Source organism: Lagenorhynchus albirostris, chromosome 3 (assembly GCF_949774975.1).
Source record: "Lagenorhynchus albirostris chromosome 3, mLagAlb1.1, whole genome shotgun sequence".
NCBI lineage: Eukaryota > Metazoa > Chordata > Mammalia > Artiodactyla > Delphinidae > Lagenorhynchus > Lagenorhynchus albirostris.
The window spans coordinates 28,447,439-28,462,357 of NC_083097.1; the positions used below are offsets into that span (position 1 = coordinate 28,447,439).

At 43.2% G+C, this 14,919-nt stretch overlaps 1 protein-coding gene across 6 annotated transcripts in view; it reads left to right on the forward strand.

The window, feature by feature from the left end:
* RAI14 (retinoic acid induced 14) overlaps positions 1–14,919 on the forward strand; it is a 147,605-nt gene that overhangs the window by 114,492 nt on the left and 18,194 nt on the right. For all 6 annotated transcript variants that reach the window (XM_060146943.1, XM_060146945.1, XM_060146944.1 and 3 more), the window contains 4 exons: positions 8,569–8,633; positions 12,276–12,333; positions 13,059–13,129; positions 14,678–14,784. In XM_060146943.1, the coding sequence (XP_060002926.1) occupies positions 8,569–8,633; positions 12,276–12,333; positions 13,059–13,129; positions 14,678–14,784 (301 nt within the window). The remainder of the gene's footprint in view (positions 1–8,568; positions 8,634–12,275; positions 12,334–13,058; positions 13,130–14,677; positions 14,785–14,919) is intronic.

Consider the following 14,919-nt stretch of genomic DNA (forward strand, 5'->3'; position numbering starts at 1 on the left):
TTTGGAATTGTTTTCATAAATGCTGTGGCATTAAAAAGAAATCATCTCAGTGTTTGGGAACCTTTATTCTTTGAGAATAGATTCGTTTTTTTAGGACAGGCCAAGAGCCACTTGACATCAAGTCAGATAAATGAAGTGTCAACCTGGTAAAACCATTTTTGGTCAAAAATAGTGAGTGATTGAAGTAACCGAATGATTTTCCTGAGCAGTGCCACAGAAAGCTCCAGAAAAATATTGTGAGAAATGGCAATACCAATAGAAGAAAGAATGGTTTCCCTAAGTGACCACCTGGAAGGAAACACTAATCTATGTTGCTAATTAAAATCATCTTTAATCCCAAGACCCAGTTATTTTGTTTTTAAAGTTTATTGTTACTACTTTTTAAAGTTGTACCACATACACTCAGGGCAGTATGAGTGGCTACAGTCGCCTTGATGAAACATATGTCCTCTTAAGTAGACAGGGTTTCTTCTCTAAGAAAATCATAATCTAGAAGAATTTTCTTAGACTGAATATATTTGAGCTGTAATACAGTTTTGTTTAACTGCATTTGATGTTAAAAAATAGATTAGACAGGAATCTGGTTATTTCCATCATAACCAAACATCTCTCCCCGATATTTTTATTAAAGGGAAAAAATGTTTCTGGGCTTCCCTGGTGGCGCAGTGGTTGACAGTCCGCCTGCCGATGTAGGGGACACGGGTTCGTGCCCCGGTCCGGGAAGATCCCACATGCCGCGGAGCGGCTGGGCCCGTGAGCCATGGCCGCTGAGTCTGCGCATCCGGAGCCTGTGCTCCACAACGGGAGAGGCCACAGCAGTGAGAGGCCTGTGTACCGCAAAAAAAAAAAAAAAAAAAAAGTTTCTTCAATACGTGCTCATTGTAGAAAATTTGGGAAATACAGAAAACTACCAAGAAGATACCGAGTGCTTCTACTCCAAGAAGAAAAAAATTTTACCGTTTAGCTGTATTTCCTACCAGATTTTTTTGGCACATTTTTACATAGTTGAGATCACATTATATAATAAACTCTAAATCCTGCCTTAAAAAAAAAGATTACCATGATCATTTTCTGCACTAAAAGCTTTTAAGAAGCATAGTTTTTTGTGGCCATCTAACACCACGTGGGTGGAGTTTGTATGTACTACCAGAGCCCTCACTCAGTTTCTGAGAGCCTGGGGAATCGGGCAGTGAGACCTGGACACCCCAGTGCAGTTCCCTCTTCCTTGCCAGCTGAGATGACAGTGCCCTCCAAGAAGCTGGAGGGGAGGACTTCCCTGGCAGTCCAGTGGTTAAGACTGCGCTTCCACGGCAGGGAGCATGGGTTCAACCCCTGGTCGGGGAACTAAGATCCCACGTGTTGCAAGCCATGGCCAAAAAAAAAAAGAAGCTGGAGGGGACACTGCAGACCCATCCTGGATGCTTCTCTGGGCTGGTCAGTGGGAACTGCCACAGCCCATTTCTTTCAACTCTGATGGAAACTGGGAGAATCCACAGCACTTTGTAGCCCCAGAACATCGTCCAAACATCCCATGAGTTGGAAATGTCTCAGAGCTGCCGGTCACTTCCCTCTTGCCTGACGTTTTAAACAATGAGGTCAGCACTCTGGTCCTTGGGCTTATTGTTTTTTTTTGTTTGTTTTTTTTTTTTTAATTTTATTTATTTATTTATGGCTGTGTTGGGTCTTCGTTTCTGTGTGAGGGCTTTCTCTAGTTGTGGCAAGCGGGGGCCACTCCTCATCGCGGTGCACAGACCTCTCACTATCGCGGCCTCTCTTGTTGCGGAGCACAGGCTCCAGACGCGCAGGCTCAGCAATTGTGGCTCACGGGCCCAGCCGCTCCGCGGCATGCGGGATCCTCCCAGAAGAGGGCTCGAACCCGTGTCCCCTGCATTGGCAGGCAGACTCTCAACCACTGCGCCACCAGGGAAGCCCGGGCTTATTGTTTTTACTTGAGTCTGAGTGAGGCACTGACTTCTTGTGATTTCTTGAAAACATGCAAAGAGAACACAGGAACAAAAGAAGGAAAAGCGGCATGGATATAAAAGTGCATAGAGAGTCTGTCGTTGTATGTAGAACAACACTTCTCAAACTTTTTTCTGTTACAGTGAACCAGATAAATATGATGGCCTTTACTGCTCACATCCTTCCTGTCGGCTCTGTCACCCAGTCCCATCTCTCCTCTCAAGAACACGTATCAGAATCCAAGGGAAGGACAAGGACATTAGTCACTGTGCTTTAGTGGTCGTCATTTGCCCAAAACATTTGACGAATGAATGAATTAAATGGCTCCGCTCTCATAGGTGCTGTCTTTTCAGTAAACCTACCTGAAGTATTGCCATATTATTACTAAGATATAGTCATCTTCAATCCCAACAGCCACTGAGAACTCGTATGAAAATCTGTTACCATAAATCCAACTGCCCTATAGAGTTTCTGAAAAAAACCTGCTTTCAAAATATATCATTACACTAACCCTTTTAATTCTTTTTATCCACAAAGTCTACAGGATGATTTTAAACTGGTGATTGGATTTAAGTTCAGAAGCAAAGGGTTTTTAGCATCTATTTCTTTATCAACTGTCCTTCCACATAAAATGCTCAGAAGTCCGACCAGAGACTTTTTAATTTATTTTATTTTATTTTTATTTTTAGCTGCATTGGGTCTTCATTGCTGTGCGCGGGCTTTCTCTAGTTGTGGAGAGCGGGGGCTACTCTTCGTTGCAGTGCGCGGGCTTCTCATTGCGGTGGCTTCTCCCGTTAAGGAGCACGGGCTCTAGAGCACGGGCTCAGTAGTTGTGGCACACGGGCTTAGCTGCTCCGCGGCATGTGGGATCCTCCCAGACCAGGGCTCGAACCCGTGTCCCCTGCACTGGCAGGTGGATTCTTAACCACTGTGCCACCAGGGAAGCTCCTGACCAGAGACTTTTCATAAGTGCTTTACAAACAATCTTAGGAGCAGAACACTGTCAGAAGATAAGGCCTTGGGTACAGTACAGTACATCTCAATCATCATTTTAGATAGCCTTTGAGGCTTAGGTGAGATAATACGTGTGGGCATCTTAGCGCCCAGCACACAGTGAGTGCTCGCTGCCTTTGGCTCCTATTTTATGATGATTGTTGCTACTTCATCCACATCACCTTTATTCTCTTTTACACATCAGGCTTTTGCAGAGGTTTCACATCTTAAAAAAAAAAAAAAAATTGTGATCATCCCCAAGCCAAATACTTTCATAGTACAAATCAGAAAAAGAAACTCCAAAACTGGCAGAAGCTCATGACTCATGTTTTTGGTTTGGGGGGGGTTTCCCCCCATTCCTTATTGCCTGTTTGCCAAACAACGCCATAGGCGTATATATAGCGATCCGCTGGGAAAGTCCACACCTAAACTCATAGCGCTGACTCTGAACAGGGCCTGCGTCATTGTCCAGCGCCTCTCGTTGCTTTGTTTGCTCTTGTTCTTCACTGATGTAGGAAGTGGCATTTCTGTCTGTTTCTTTAGAAATCACTTCTCCCAGATTTCTAGGCTTATTTATTATTATTATTTTTCTAATGGCTGGAGTTAGCACCTGGGAGGATGAGATTGGATTAAACAGAAGCATTTACAGAAGATTGAAGAAGACCAAAGAATCTTCTGTTATCACTGCTCATCTGAAGCATGAGCTTTCAGACTCCCTTTATCAGCAAGCGTATGCATTTGACACAGTGTGATCCAGTGGCTTAAACAAGATAGACTTTTCTGGCTCTCAGTTGAAAGTCCCAAATTGGTATGGCAGCTTGGCTGCACACCAAGGGACCCAGACTCCTGTTGGTCCACCATCCAGGGTGTTGCCTTGGTCCTAATGACCCAGGATGGCTCCCCCTGAGTGCATCACAGTCACAGTGGGCAGAAGGGCAAGCCCAGCCCACAGAGCCCCTGGCTTTAACGGAAGCTGGGAATTCTGGGCAGCAAATTATCCAATTAAAAATATAGAAGGTTTTGCTGTAGAAGGAGATGGAAACAGATTGAAGGATGATGTGCAGTTTCTGTCACGCTCCCATATCTAACATTTTCCCTGATTCCTTTGCACACAAAACTTCTTTTCTCATAGAAGAAGAGAGGCTTAGGAAAGTGAGAACTGAAGTATGGAAATACCCTAATGCACAGAGGTCTTAGGAGGGGGGCGCTTGAGAACCCTTACTCTTTCCTAGGGTTTCAGGTGCTGGTTTAGCTTTTGTTTGGATTTCTGGGTGGCCCTCCATTCCATTATGCCCCTAATCCCACTCACATATGACACCATGTGAAGACACAGACGGTAATATTCATCTTAAAATTCAGGCACTTGAGAGAATGGGTCACGTAAAATGTTAATTGCAAATTATAGCCCACTAAGTGTATTTCGTATTTTCATTTGGATTAAAGGCAAACCAAAGAACGATTGTATGATTTATAGTCCTTTATTTGCTGTTCACGCATGTGTATGGGATGTCAGGAGGGCCAACCGTATAACCTGGCCATGAAAATATTTCAGGTGATACACCCACACACAAAAAAATCTTTTGATTCTGTATAAAACAGTATGCAAATCTACTTTGTGGAGATTAAGGGATAATTCAAAACTATTTAATAGTAAGAATGGTTATTAGAAATCTCCTCTATATATATATGTGTGTTTGTGTAAAACTGAATCACTTTGCTGTACACCAGAAACTAACACAACATTGCAAATCAACTATACTTCAATAAAAAAAGACAGATTTTTTAAAAATTATTTTTAATTGAAATATAGTTGATTTACAGTGTTGTGGGGTTTTCTTTTGTTAACATTTATATTGGGGTATACTTGATTAACCATGTTGTGTTAGTTTCAGGTGTACAGCAAAGTGATTCAGTTATACTATACATGTATCTATTATTTTTAATAAATAAAACTAAAAAAGATAAAATAAATAAATAAAACTAAATAAATAAATAAATAATAAATAAATAAAACTAAAATAAAAATAAAAACTAAAAATACATCTTTTATAAATAATAAATAAATAAATAAATAAATAAATAAATAAATAAAACTAAATAAATAAAAATAAAAACTAAAAATACATCTTTTATACCCTGATCTCGCCCCTGGAACTATAACTAGGTGAATAGACTTATGCTTCAATGATTAAAAACTTGATGTAAAGATAAGCATTTCTGAGAACAGAGTTGTTTAAATATATTTGAAGTTGTAAATAAGAAACAAATTAATTTACACTTTTATTGTTTATATTCAGCATTCTGAAACTCTGGTTCTTAAATAGATATTTTAAACCTTACCTAGTCGAGTATCATTTAATTCTCTTTCTTTTTCTAAATGTCTCCATGTTATAATCTGGAACTATAATTTCTCAAACTTCAGCCTTTTGGTGCTTGTTCGTCATGTCTTTGTGTCTTATGACCTCATCGGTTTAAAAATTTGTCACCTACACTTGAAGACTGTGTTCTCAGTGCCATCAGTAGTAGTTCCTCCACTCTATGAGTGAGTTCTTCTCTGTTTCAGCAGCGCTCTTAAATCACTGAATAAATAAATGGTTGCTTTCTGAGGTGGGTTGGAGGATGGTGTTCATGGCTACAATGGCTAGGTCATCCTTCTTAGACTCTTTCAATAACAGGATTCTTAAACCACCTGGAATAGCCCACGACTCTTGACTTATAAATAGCCCTGGTCTGTTCACTTATAGAGTTCTGCTGAGATGCACTTGAATTAGGGTTGCCCTGTTATTTTCCTATAGGGAAGTTGCTTCCTGATATTCCAGACGGATCCACAGCTGAGTGGGGGCCAGACTTATGCACTGGCTCGTTTCAGTGAGGTTCTGTCACTAATATAATATATTCTCTCCAGAAAATTTTGCATTTGGAAAGAGAATTTTGTTTTAATGGTAGCAGTGAGAGACATCTCACTCCAGTGTAATGTCCAGGGAATGATGTATCGTTTGAATTTTGAGACTTTTAAGTGAAAAATGCTTTTGTGCTCCTGGTTAGGAAAACACATCACAGGGCCAAGGAATAAGAAAATTTTGTTTCTCTAGAAACACAGCATTTACTTCCAGGTATGACTAGAACACTTGGAGTGAAAAATAAAAGCCTGTTATTTATTTTATGCTGAATTGTTTCAATCTCCCTCCCCTCTTGTCTTTGGAGAACTGTGCCTTTTTCCAGTGGGTGCTATTTATGTAGAAGAGCTTTTGTCCACAGGGTAGACAAAAGTTAAGGCATTGCATACACGACATAAACAGTCTTCTACTTACAATCAGGATGGGTTCCAGAAGTTCATCTGTAAGGCATTTGTTTAAAACACAGAATGTGCTTGTCTTTAGAAACACTGGTATAAATGATGGTTGAGGGCCAGGCTAACCCACCAAAACCTATTTAACGCATAGTGTAACTGAACTCACTATTGTGTGTTATACATCCTGAAAGGAGGGGGTCTCCTGCGGTAAAAGGAGGAAGGGGAAGAGAAGATCTTTTGTCTTCCTGCTTCCAAGGGTCTCAGTCCCTCATCTCCTGACCTTCCTCACCCTCATCCACTTGGGAGGAGGTCAAAGGATTCCTTGCGTCAGTGTTCTACCCCCATCAATTAACTCCCCTCACACATACCCAGAAAATCTCTGTGCAGCTACTCAGAAAAGAAGGAATCTGATCTTTTGACCTCACACATGCTTTTGTGCAGCTCACTGTGGTCCTAAAACCCTCTCATTTTAAATACGGTATTTCCTAGCCATATGATAACCTAATAATTAGTGGATTTCTGGTCAGGGTTATTATAAAGACTAATTCAGAAAGGAGAAACGGTATTTGGAGACTGGACCACCCTATAAAAGAGGGGTCCTGGACCACCATATAAAAGAGGGGTCCTCTAAGCCAGGGGTTCTCAACCGGGGGTGATTCCCACCCATCCAGGCGATATTTGGCGATGTCTGGGGACATTTCTGATCGTCCCAACTGGACGTCCAGTGGGTAGAGGCCAGAGATGCTACTCACCATCCTATAGTACATAGGACCACCTTCCACAGCTTCAAATGTCAAGAGCAGTAAGGCTGAGAAACATGCTTTAAGCCTGTTCCAAAGTGTGGGTTGCTTACAGGTGTTCCACTGGGGGTATCTTGGTCAAACAGTTTACAGACGCAGGATTTAGGAGTTTCCTAGGTGTATTGGGTTGGCTGGCAGTGGTAACTTTGGTTCCCTCCCTCCAAATACCACTCTGCAGACATCTGTAGTGGACATACCCTCTAATTCAAGTGAGCAAATGTGTATCGAGAGCCGAGAGAGAGAGAGAGAGAGAGAGAGAGAGAGAGAGAGAGAGAGAGAGAGGAGAGAGAGAGAGAGAGAGAGAGGGAGGAGAGAGAGGGAGAGGGAGAGGGAGAGAGGGAGGGGGAGGGGGAGGGGGAGGGGAGGGGGAGGGGGAGGGGGAGGGAGAGGGAGAGGGAGAGGGAGAGAGAGAGAGAGAGTGTGTAGGGAGAGAAAGGAGTGGGGTGGAAAGGGAGAGTTGAAGGTGCTGAGTGCTATGAAGGATAAAAGAATGAAGCATAAAAGAATAAAAGGATAAAAGTGTTATGAAGGGGGCAGTGGCCCCCTCCGTGATGGGGCCACTGCCATCTCGTGCCGCCCCTCACCCTAAAAGAGGAGGAGGAGGAACTGGAATTTTAAGTGGTGAGGTCAGGAAAGACCAGAGATGCTGGTCTGTGACCAGAGATGAGGTCAGAAGACTGTGTTTTGGTGGCATCCGAGGGAGGTACGAGGGCAAGCTGGGTGGTTATCTTAGAGGAGGAGGGTCCAGGCCAAGCAAAGAGTAATTTGCCAGGGCCCTTGGGTGGAGCCTGCTGGTCTAGTAGGGCTGCCTCTAAGCCCCTCTTCCATAGAAACTCTGAGGCCCATTCGGTGGTAGCGGGGAGGGGCCTGGGTATAGCATTAAAATTTCCTAAAGTAATCTGGCCACAGAAAGGTCAGAGAGTCTCATGTTGTAATGTTCTGTGAAGGGAGCGTGAAAAGATGCTACTTTGCTAGTGTGTTGTTTTTATATAACCCTTTTCCTTCTTCCGTGTAAGAATGTGGGACATCTGAACTCCAGGTAATTTCCATACAGAGCTGGAGCACATTTGGGGGAGGGAGAAACGAGAGGTGGAAGTGGGGTTTCATCGGGTGTTCGGTGTGCTCCCTGCTGGCTCGCTGGCTGCCTTTGCTGGGTTCCTGGGCCAGTGGCAGTCGTGGCCTGGTGTGACTGTTATGGACGTGGGGCGTCTGGCACCCGTGCTGACAGCTGAAAGCAGAACTTCCAAGGTGCATACCAGGAGTCCACCGCCAGCTTCTAGCCCAGAGCTCGATTGTACCCCAAGAGGACAGCAGCTGGCATGGCCTGTGAACGTTATCCAGGGGACAGGATGCTCTGTGTTCTCCCCACTTTTGTCACACTGGACTTTGCAGAGAAGAAGTTGAGGCCTCATTCTCAAGAGTAACAATTCCGTCTTTGTTGGAGAACAATTTATTTCCTCATAGTTGTCTTCATTACAGAGATGAGAGATTTAAAAAACAATTTTTTTTTATTCCATGTAGGACACAGTGCTTTGCACCTTGCAGCTAAGAACAGCCACCATGAATGCGTCAAGAAGCTCCTTCAGGTAAAGTGGAACAACAGAAAATTATAAACGTGTCGTTTTTAAAATTTGAAAGTAACCTTGTGGGTGAAAGAACAAACACATACACACGTACTCCTTCAAATATTATCCCAGAACCTGGGTTTCCTAAGAAGCTTCAGTATAGCCAAGGAGAAGATTATTTCCATAGCAGTTGCGCTGGTAGAGAAGAGGATCCTAATCAAAATTTGGAGTGTCTTCCTGGGATCCAGCCCTTTTCTCTGCTTTATTCAGCTCTTTTTTCCTTATTGGAAGAACTTGTACCCTTTACATAGTCAGCTTGAAAAAAATTTTCATGCTGTTGGAGATCCTTATAATACAGGATCTCCAGTATCCTAGTATTTATTCTCTCTCGATCATTAGTAGAATGCAGCTTTTCTTGATAAGCGAAATTTCAACCACTGTTTCCTTGTATGTAACTTGATGAGCCTTTAGTTCTTAGTCTTTGTTCAAGTTCTTGGTTTTATTCTTCTTTATAATTTTAGGTCAACTCCCTGGTTTGATAACCTTGCCAGGAAGTTTATAATGATTGCTTAGGGTGACTTCTGTATTTCTTTAAAGATGAATATTTCCTGAAATCCCAACAGCAGTTTGTACAGTAACTTCCAGCTGATGCCAGTCAAAATGCAAGCTTGCTGTTTTCAGGAACAGCACAGAGCAATAACGTATGTGTTTGGAGTAATGTCTGTTCTCTTGAGCTGTTGTCTTGACCTTCCTGAGCATCGTTTGGGACCCAGCATCTTGCTTTAATTTGGCTTTGCAATTCTAATGCAGCAACATGGGCACATTCTTCAACTTGTCCTGGTCTGTTGATCACACTGCTTCTTGTCTTGCATTACCTGATGCAAGCTACCACCAATGCCAGCAATGCTTAACCTTAACAGGTCTTTGAAGTGAAATTCAAGAAACGTAGGTCAACATCTGTGATGATGATGATTATGATTTTTATTCTGAGGCTCCTCTCTAAAGACAGTTACAATAGAACTTTTCTTCCCTGCCTCCACACCCATGGCCTTAACCTTAAATTTTTGTTTAACTTATTTGTATTTTAAATCTCCATTCCCGTCCTGGCTTGGCTATCCAGACTTTGCATCTGGCTCTGATTTGAAGGAAGAATGAACTTGACAAGCTGGAAATCCTCATGGGCAAGGACCAGATATTCTAGCCTCTAATGTAATTTTATATCTGGTTATGCAAATGGATTGGTTTTTCCCTGGAATCTTTGAAGCCTTTAAACAGTTCCTTGTGCTGTTCTAAAATTAGGCCAAAACATGGTAAGCTGTAACGCGATCTCTATTCTTCTTACCACTGAAGGGCAGACAAACATTTCCACCATTGCCTGCTCTCTGCAAACTGTCTGAATTCTGTTCCTCTTTCTGGATAGTTGTTAAAACTGGAGGCTTTGACGGCCTCCTAATGGGCTGCTTACCTTGGGTCCTACACTCCTCTGGTAACTGCTTCACTCCTCGTCTGGGCGACCCACGCCCTCCGTGATGGGGCCACTGCCATCTCGTGCCGCCCCTCACCCTGCGCCCTCTCTCTCCGCCCTTTTGCTGTTACTATCTGTCTGCTGGAGAGACTTCCCTTCTCCAGTGGCTACCATTTCAAAGTTCCACCTCCTTAAGGCAATGGGCACAAAGAGAGCCTTGTGAGAGTCTTCAGATGAACTCTCCCCCACTCTCTCTTGTAGCAAGTGGTCCCTGGGCACCATGCGCTCTGTCAAGCAGCGAGTATTTACTCACAGAGCAGCCCCTATCCTGCTGGAGCTTGGCGTCTGGTAAATGAAGACAGAAATACACATGACCGATGGCACATCACTGAGAAGAAATCTAACAGAGTATTGTGAGAGGGGAGTGAGGAGGGATGTTCAGGAAGGCCCCCGGGGAGGAGGTGATATTTAAGCTGAGAACTCAGCTGTGCGAAGAGCATTCCAAGCAGAGAGAACAGCAAGTACAAAAGGCCTGAGGTAGGAAAGTCACTAACTAGCCGGGGAGGAAAGAAAGCCAGTGGGTGGGCTGGGGGCAAAGCAATGAGGAGCAGAAAGAAGGGCCCAGGGGGCTTCCCTGGCGGTCCAGTGGTTGAGACTCTGCGCTTCCACTGCAGGGGGCGTGGGTAATCTCTGGTCATGCCGTGCAGGGAGGCCACCAAAAAAAAAAAAAAAAGAAGGGCCCAGGCTGCAGCCTTGTGTGTCATGATGGGCAGACAGTGATTCCTCAGAGTACAGTGTGGAACTGTGGAGGACTTTGCAGTAAAGAGCGACACTGGCGGTTTAGAAGTTCACTCTATTTGTACAGAGAATTGACTAAAGAGCTGAGGACAGCCAGGTGGCCATCAAGGCTGTCCAGGTGAGCAGGTGTTGGCTCAGACCAGGTGGTGACAATGGAGGAAGAGAGGAGAGTAGATCGGGGTGTGTTTTGGGGACAGAATTGACAGGACGTGGCAGGAGGAAGAGGAGAAGAAATCAAGGATGACTCGGTGGTTTCTGGCTCAGTGACTGGACTGATGATAGCACTGTTGACAGAGGCAGGGACGGCTCGGGCTGCGTGGCGGGGAGGGGAAACCAGAAGTGTTGGCTGTGCTGCATTTGAGACATCAGGCGGAAATGTGAAATAGGCTGTGGGTTGTCAAGCCGGGGGCTCAGAGATGCCATCTGCTGTGTACAGATATGGACACTTCCTGTAGCCCAGCCTGTCTGGCTTTGAATCCTGGCTCTGCCACTTACTGTGACCCGAGCAAATTACTAACTTCTTTGTACCTCAGTTTCCTCATCGGTAAATAGGATTGTCAAGAGCCTTAAAACAATTCTTTGAACAGTACCTGGCACATACTAATAGCCAATGCTTACACAGTAGTGTTGTCACTGTTAAGATATACACTCGGGAGGCATTAGCTTCTAATGGGATTTCGAGCTATGGGTGTGGTTGAGATTACTGAGGGAGAGAGCTTAGAGAAAGAACACTTAGGAGCCCCACAGTTTTATGTTTGGCTAAAGGGGCAGGCGTGGCCAGAGCAGTGGGGGGAAAACCAAGATCGGATGGGCCAGGCAGGGCTCTAGGGGCTAAAGGAGAGAGTGTTTGGAGAAGAGGGAGTGGATTGCCGGGGAGAGGTTGGTAAGAGGAGGGCAAGCATGTTTGCCATCGTTGGAAACACGAAGGTGGCTGGCCACTTGGATCAGGGCCATCCCTGTGGAGTCTTGAGGGCAAACGCCCAACTGCAGTGAGCCCAGGAATAAATGGGAGACGAGGAAACATGGCTTGTGTGGGACAGTTCTTAACAGGAAGTTGGTTTTGTGATGGCGGATAGAGAATTAGGGCAGGAAATGGGGGGAAAGGTGGGATCAAGATGAGAAATCCTAGAGCATGTTTGTTAGCTGGTGGGGATGATCTGTTGGCAACAGAGTTGATGGAAGAGAGAGGGGACGGTCAAAGCAGCCAAGAGGTGACAGTTCACCTGTGTCATGATTACTTGGAGATGAGTCTCCCTCCCCATGAGACCCTGGGCCCCTGGAGCACAACAGTTGGGACTTATTCATGTTTATTATACTTTTCTTAGGAAGTTGCATCATACCTTGCAGGAAAAGGATGAACTGAATTTTATTCTACGTATTTATTGATTTTTGTCTTACAGTCTAAATGCCCAGCCGAAAGTATCGACAGCTCTGGGAAAACAGCTTTACATTATGCAGGTAATTTTCATTCTCTTATTTGTCTTCTTCTGCCATGAGAAACAGTAAGTGTTCGTTTTCCTTATTTAAGCCATTAACCTTGCCATTGTTATTCCTGATGCCGTTTTCTGTCGTCATTCGTAGACATCATTCCCATTTTCCTCAGTTTGCAAATTGTGTAGGGTTTTATGGAGGAATACAGCTAGAATTTGTCAGTCGCCTGCCAAACAACTAGTAAAAATTGTCCTGGTTATTATATTTTAATTAACGTTAGGTTCTTGTTTAAGAGATATTCATGAGCATTTGTAGATTTCAGGTACTGTGTGGTACAGATTTTTTTTTTACTTGGGGATCAAAAGGAACATCAATCAGTTTTATTTATCAACATTTGGTTTTACTATCTGTCACACAGTTTCAAGTGACGCAACATTGGTACTGAAGTCCAGGATGATGAGATTTGCAAATTTCTTTTAGTGCTAGTTGAGGAAAAGCTAAGTCCCACGAAAAGCTAAACCAAAGGTTTGCCTAAAGGCAACAACTGGCAAGCACTGCCTTTAGGTCTGGATGACACCGAAATTAAACAGTAATTTAAAACACCACTTAACCATTCTGACATCGTTTCTCTTCAATGCAACATATGCAAACTGGGTGGAAGGTGAACTTTTCCTTCATAGAAGTGTTTGATGCCCCTGGCTGTGAGAGTAGCTTTGTGATTGGCTGTGGTTTCTGTGTCTTCTTTCTCTCAGCGGCACAGGGCTGCCTTCAAGCTGTGCAGGTTCTTTGCGAGCACAAAAGCCCCATAAACCTCAAGGATTTGGTAAGTACCAGGTGACCACTAGACGTGCAGATGGACACTGGTGTCTAGAGCACCATGGGCTACTTCTGGGAGTCACGAAGACCTTAGAGACCCAAGCATTTGGTAAAAGTCTATTGCTTTCCGACCTAGATCCTCTTGTGCAAAACAGATTTAAGTATTATCCCCGTTGGTCCTTAAACCGTTAATAAAACGTTTTGCAGCATGCACTTCCTCTGTTTGCTTCTAAGGATAGACACGTGGCTTACCAGCAACCTAAATACGAATAAGGCTTAATTTCTTGATTTTCATAAATAAAAAATAAGTCTAAATAGAAGTTCTATTATTTTCTTTTTGCACCCCATATATTACCTTTGGTACCAGGGTTTTCCGATTTTAAAGACCACTTGTAGCCGATTTTGACCTTGCTGGGCTATTTTGAGAATAAACTGACATGCCTACGGCTTCTGATGATAGGGTTAAATTTCCTGCTGTAGCATGGGACTTGGCATGTGTAAGTTATACCTGATGGGGACATTGCGAAGTGAGCATTGAGAATCTGTAAATAAATTCACGCTCCCTGAATCTCGGTACTTTATAACCAGAAAGTATTATAACTTCACAGAGATAATTTTCTAGAAATTCTGAAGTTCGACTTTGAGTGGATACTTAATCCTTAAGCAGCAATTGTATTTTTAAATATCCCCATGTTAAAATAATTGGATATATTGTAACTTTTTTTTTCCTTTGCCTATTTGAATACGTCCACCTTAAAATTACTGTCGACCCCATTTGTGGGGTATGTTCAAGTCAAGAGCAGAATAAAAGCCTCTCTTTATGGTTTACATAATTTGAGTCAGACCCCACTTCAAATTAAGATTCTGGAAATTGTCACCTATAAATTCTAGTATTTTTTTTTCATTCGTTTCATACTGTAATGTTGCGATTCTTAATCCATTTTACATAGTTTGTATGAGTTGGGATCTAATTCTTTTTTCTAAAGGAATTGCCAATTGTTATATTAAACAAATCATTCTTTCCATCAGTCCCTTTATCTAGTCATGTGTCAGTAATGAACAAATAAACTCTTAACATATGTTTCGGTACCTAGTAAGATTATGAAAGGGTATGCTTTCTGAGAAGACTGGTGGCATGGCAGGATACTAGGATATGTGTAGTTCACTAGAAGAAACTGCTTAGAGCGGTGGGACCTACAAATGCCATATGGAAACAACCCTTCATTTCTCCAGAACCATGGGGAACCATTTCTCAATAAACATGGTATACTTGCCTCGAGCCTTTACATACTTGGCGTTCCACTCTCTCTCACATCATAGTTGCAACAAGCAGCCCGAGAGACTGACTCCTGAGGAAAAGCCCACAGTCGGTGGGATTCCATAACAAGGGTAGTGTTAGGGTGTGACATTGGCCTATTAGGGGGCAGACTACTTTGGTGGGTCAAATGTAAGACCAGCAGGACAAGTCAGGAATAAATGTAGAAGGAATAAGGACCTTTGCAGTTCCGGCATTTGTCATCTAAGTTATAAATCTTAATCTGAATTTGTCTCCTAGGATGGGAATATACCACTGCTTCTTGCAGTACAAAATGGCCACAGTGAGGTCTGTCGCTTTCTCCTGGATCATGGAGCAGATGTAAATTCCAGAGACAAAAATGGAAGGTACCACAGAATTAGAAAGCATGTTATTTCAGTGATATCCACATTCTGAGAAGCTTTCAAAATATCAGAGATGTATTTTGGATCGTTTGTTTTAAAGCAGTTTTAATTTCTTTCTTTTACTGATTTCTGCCTTTT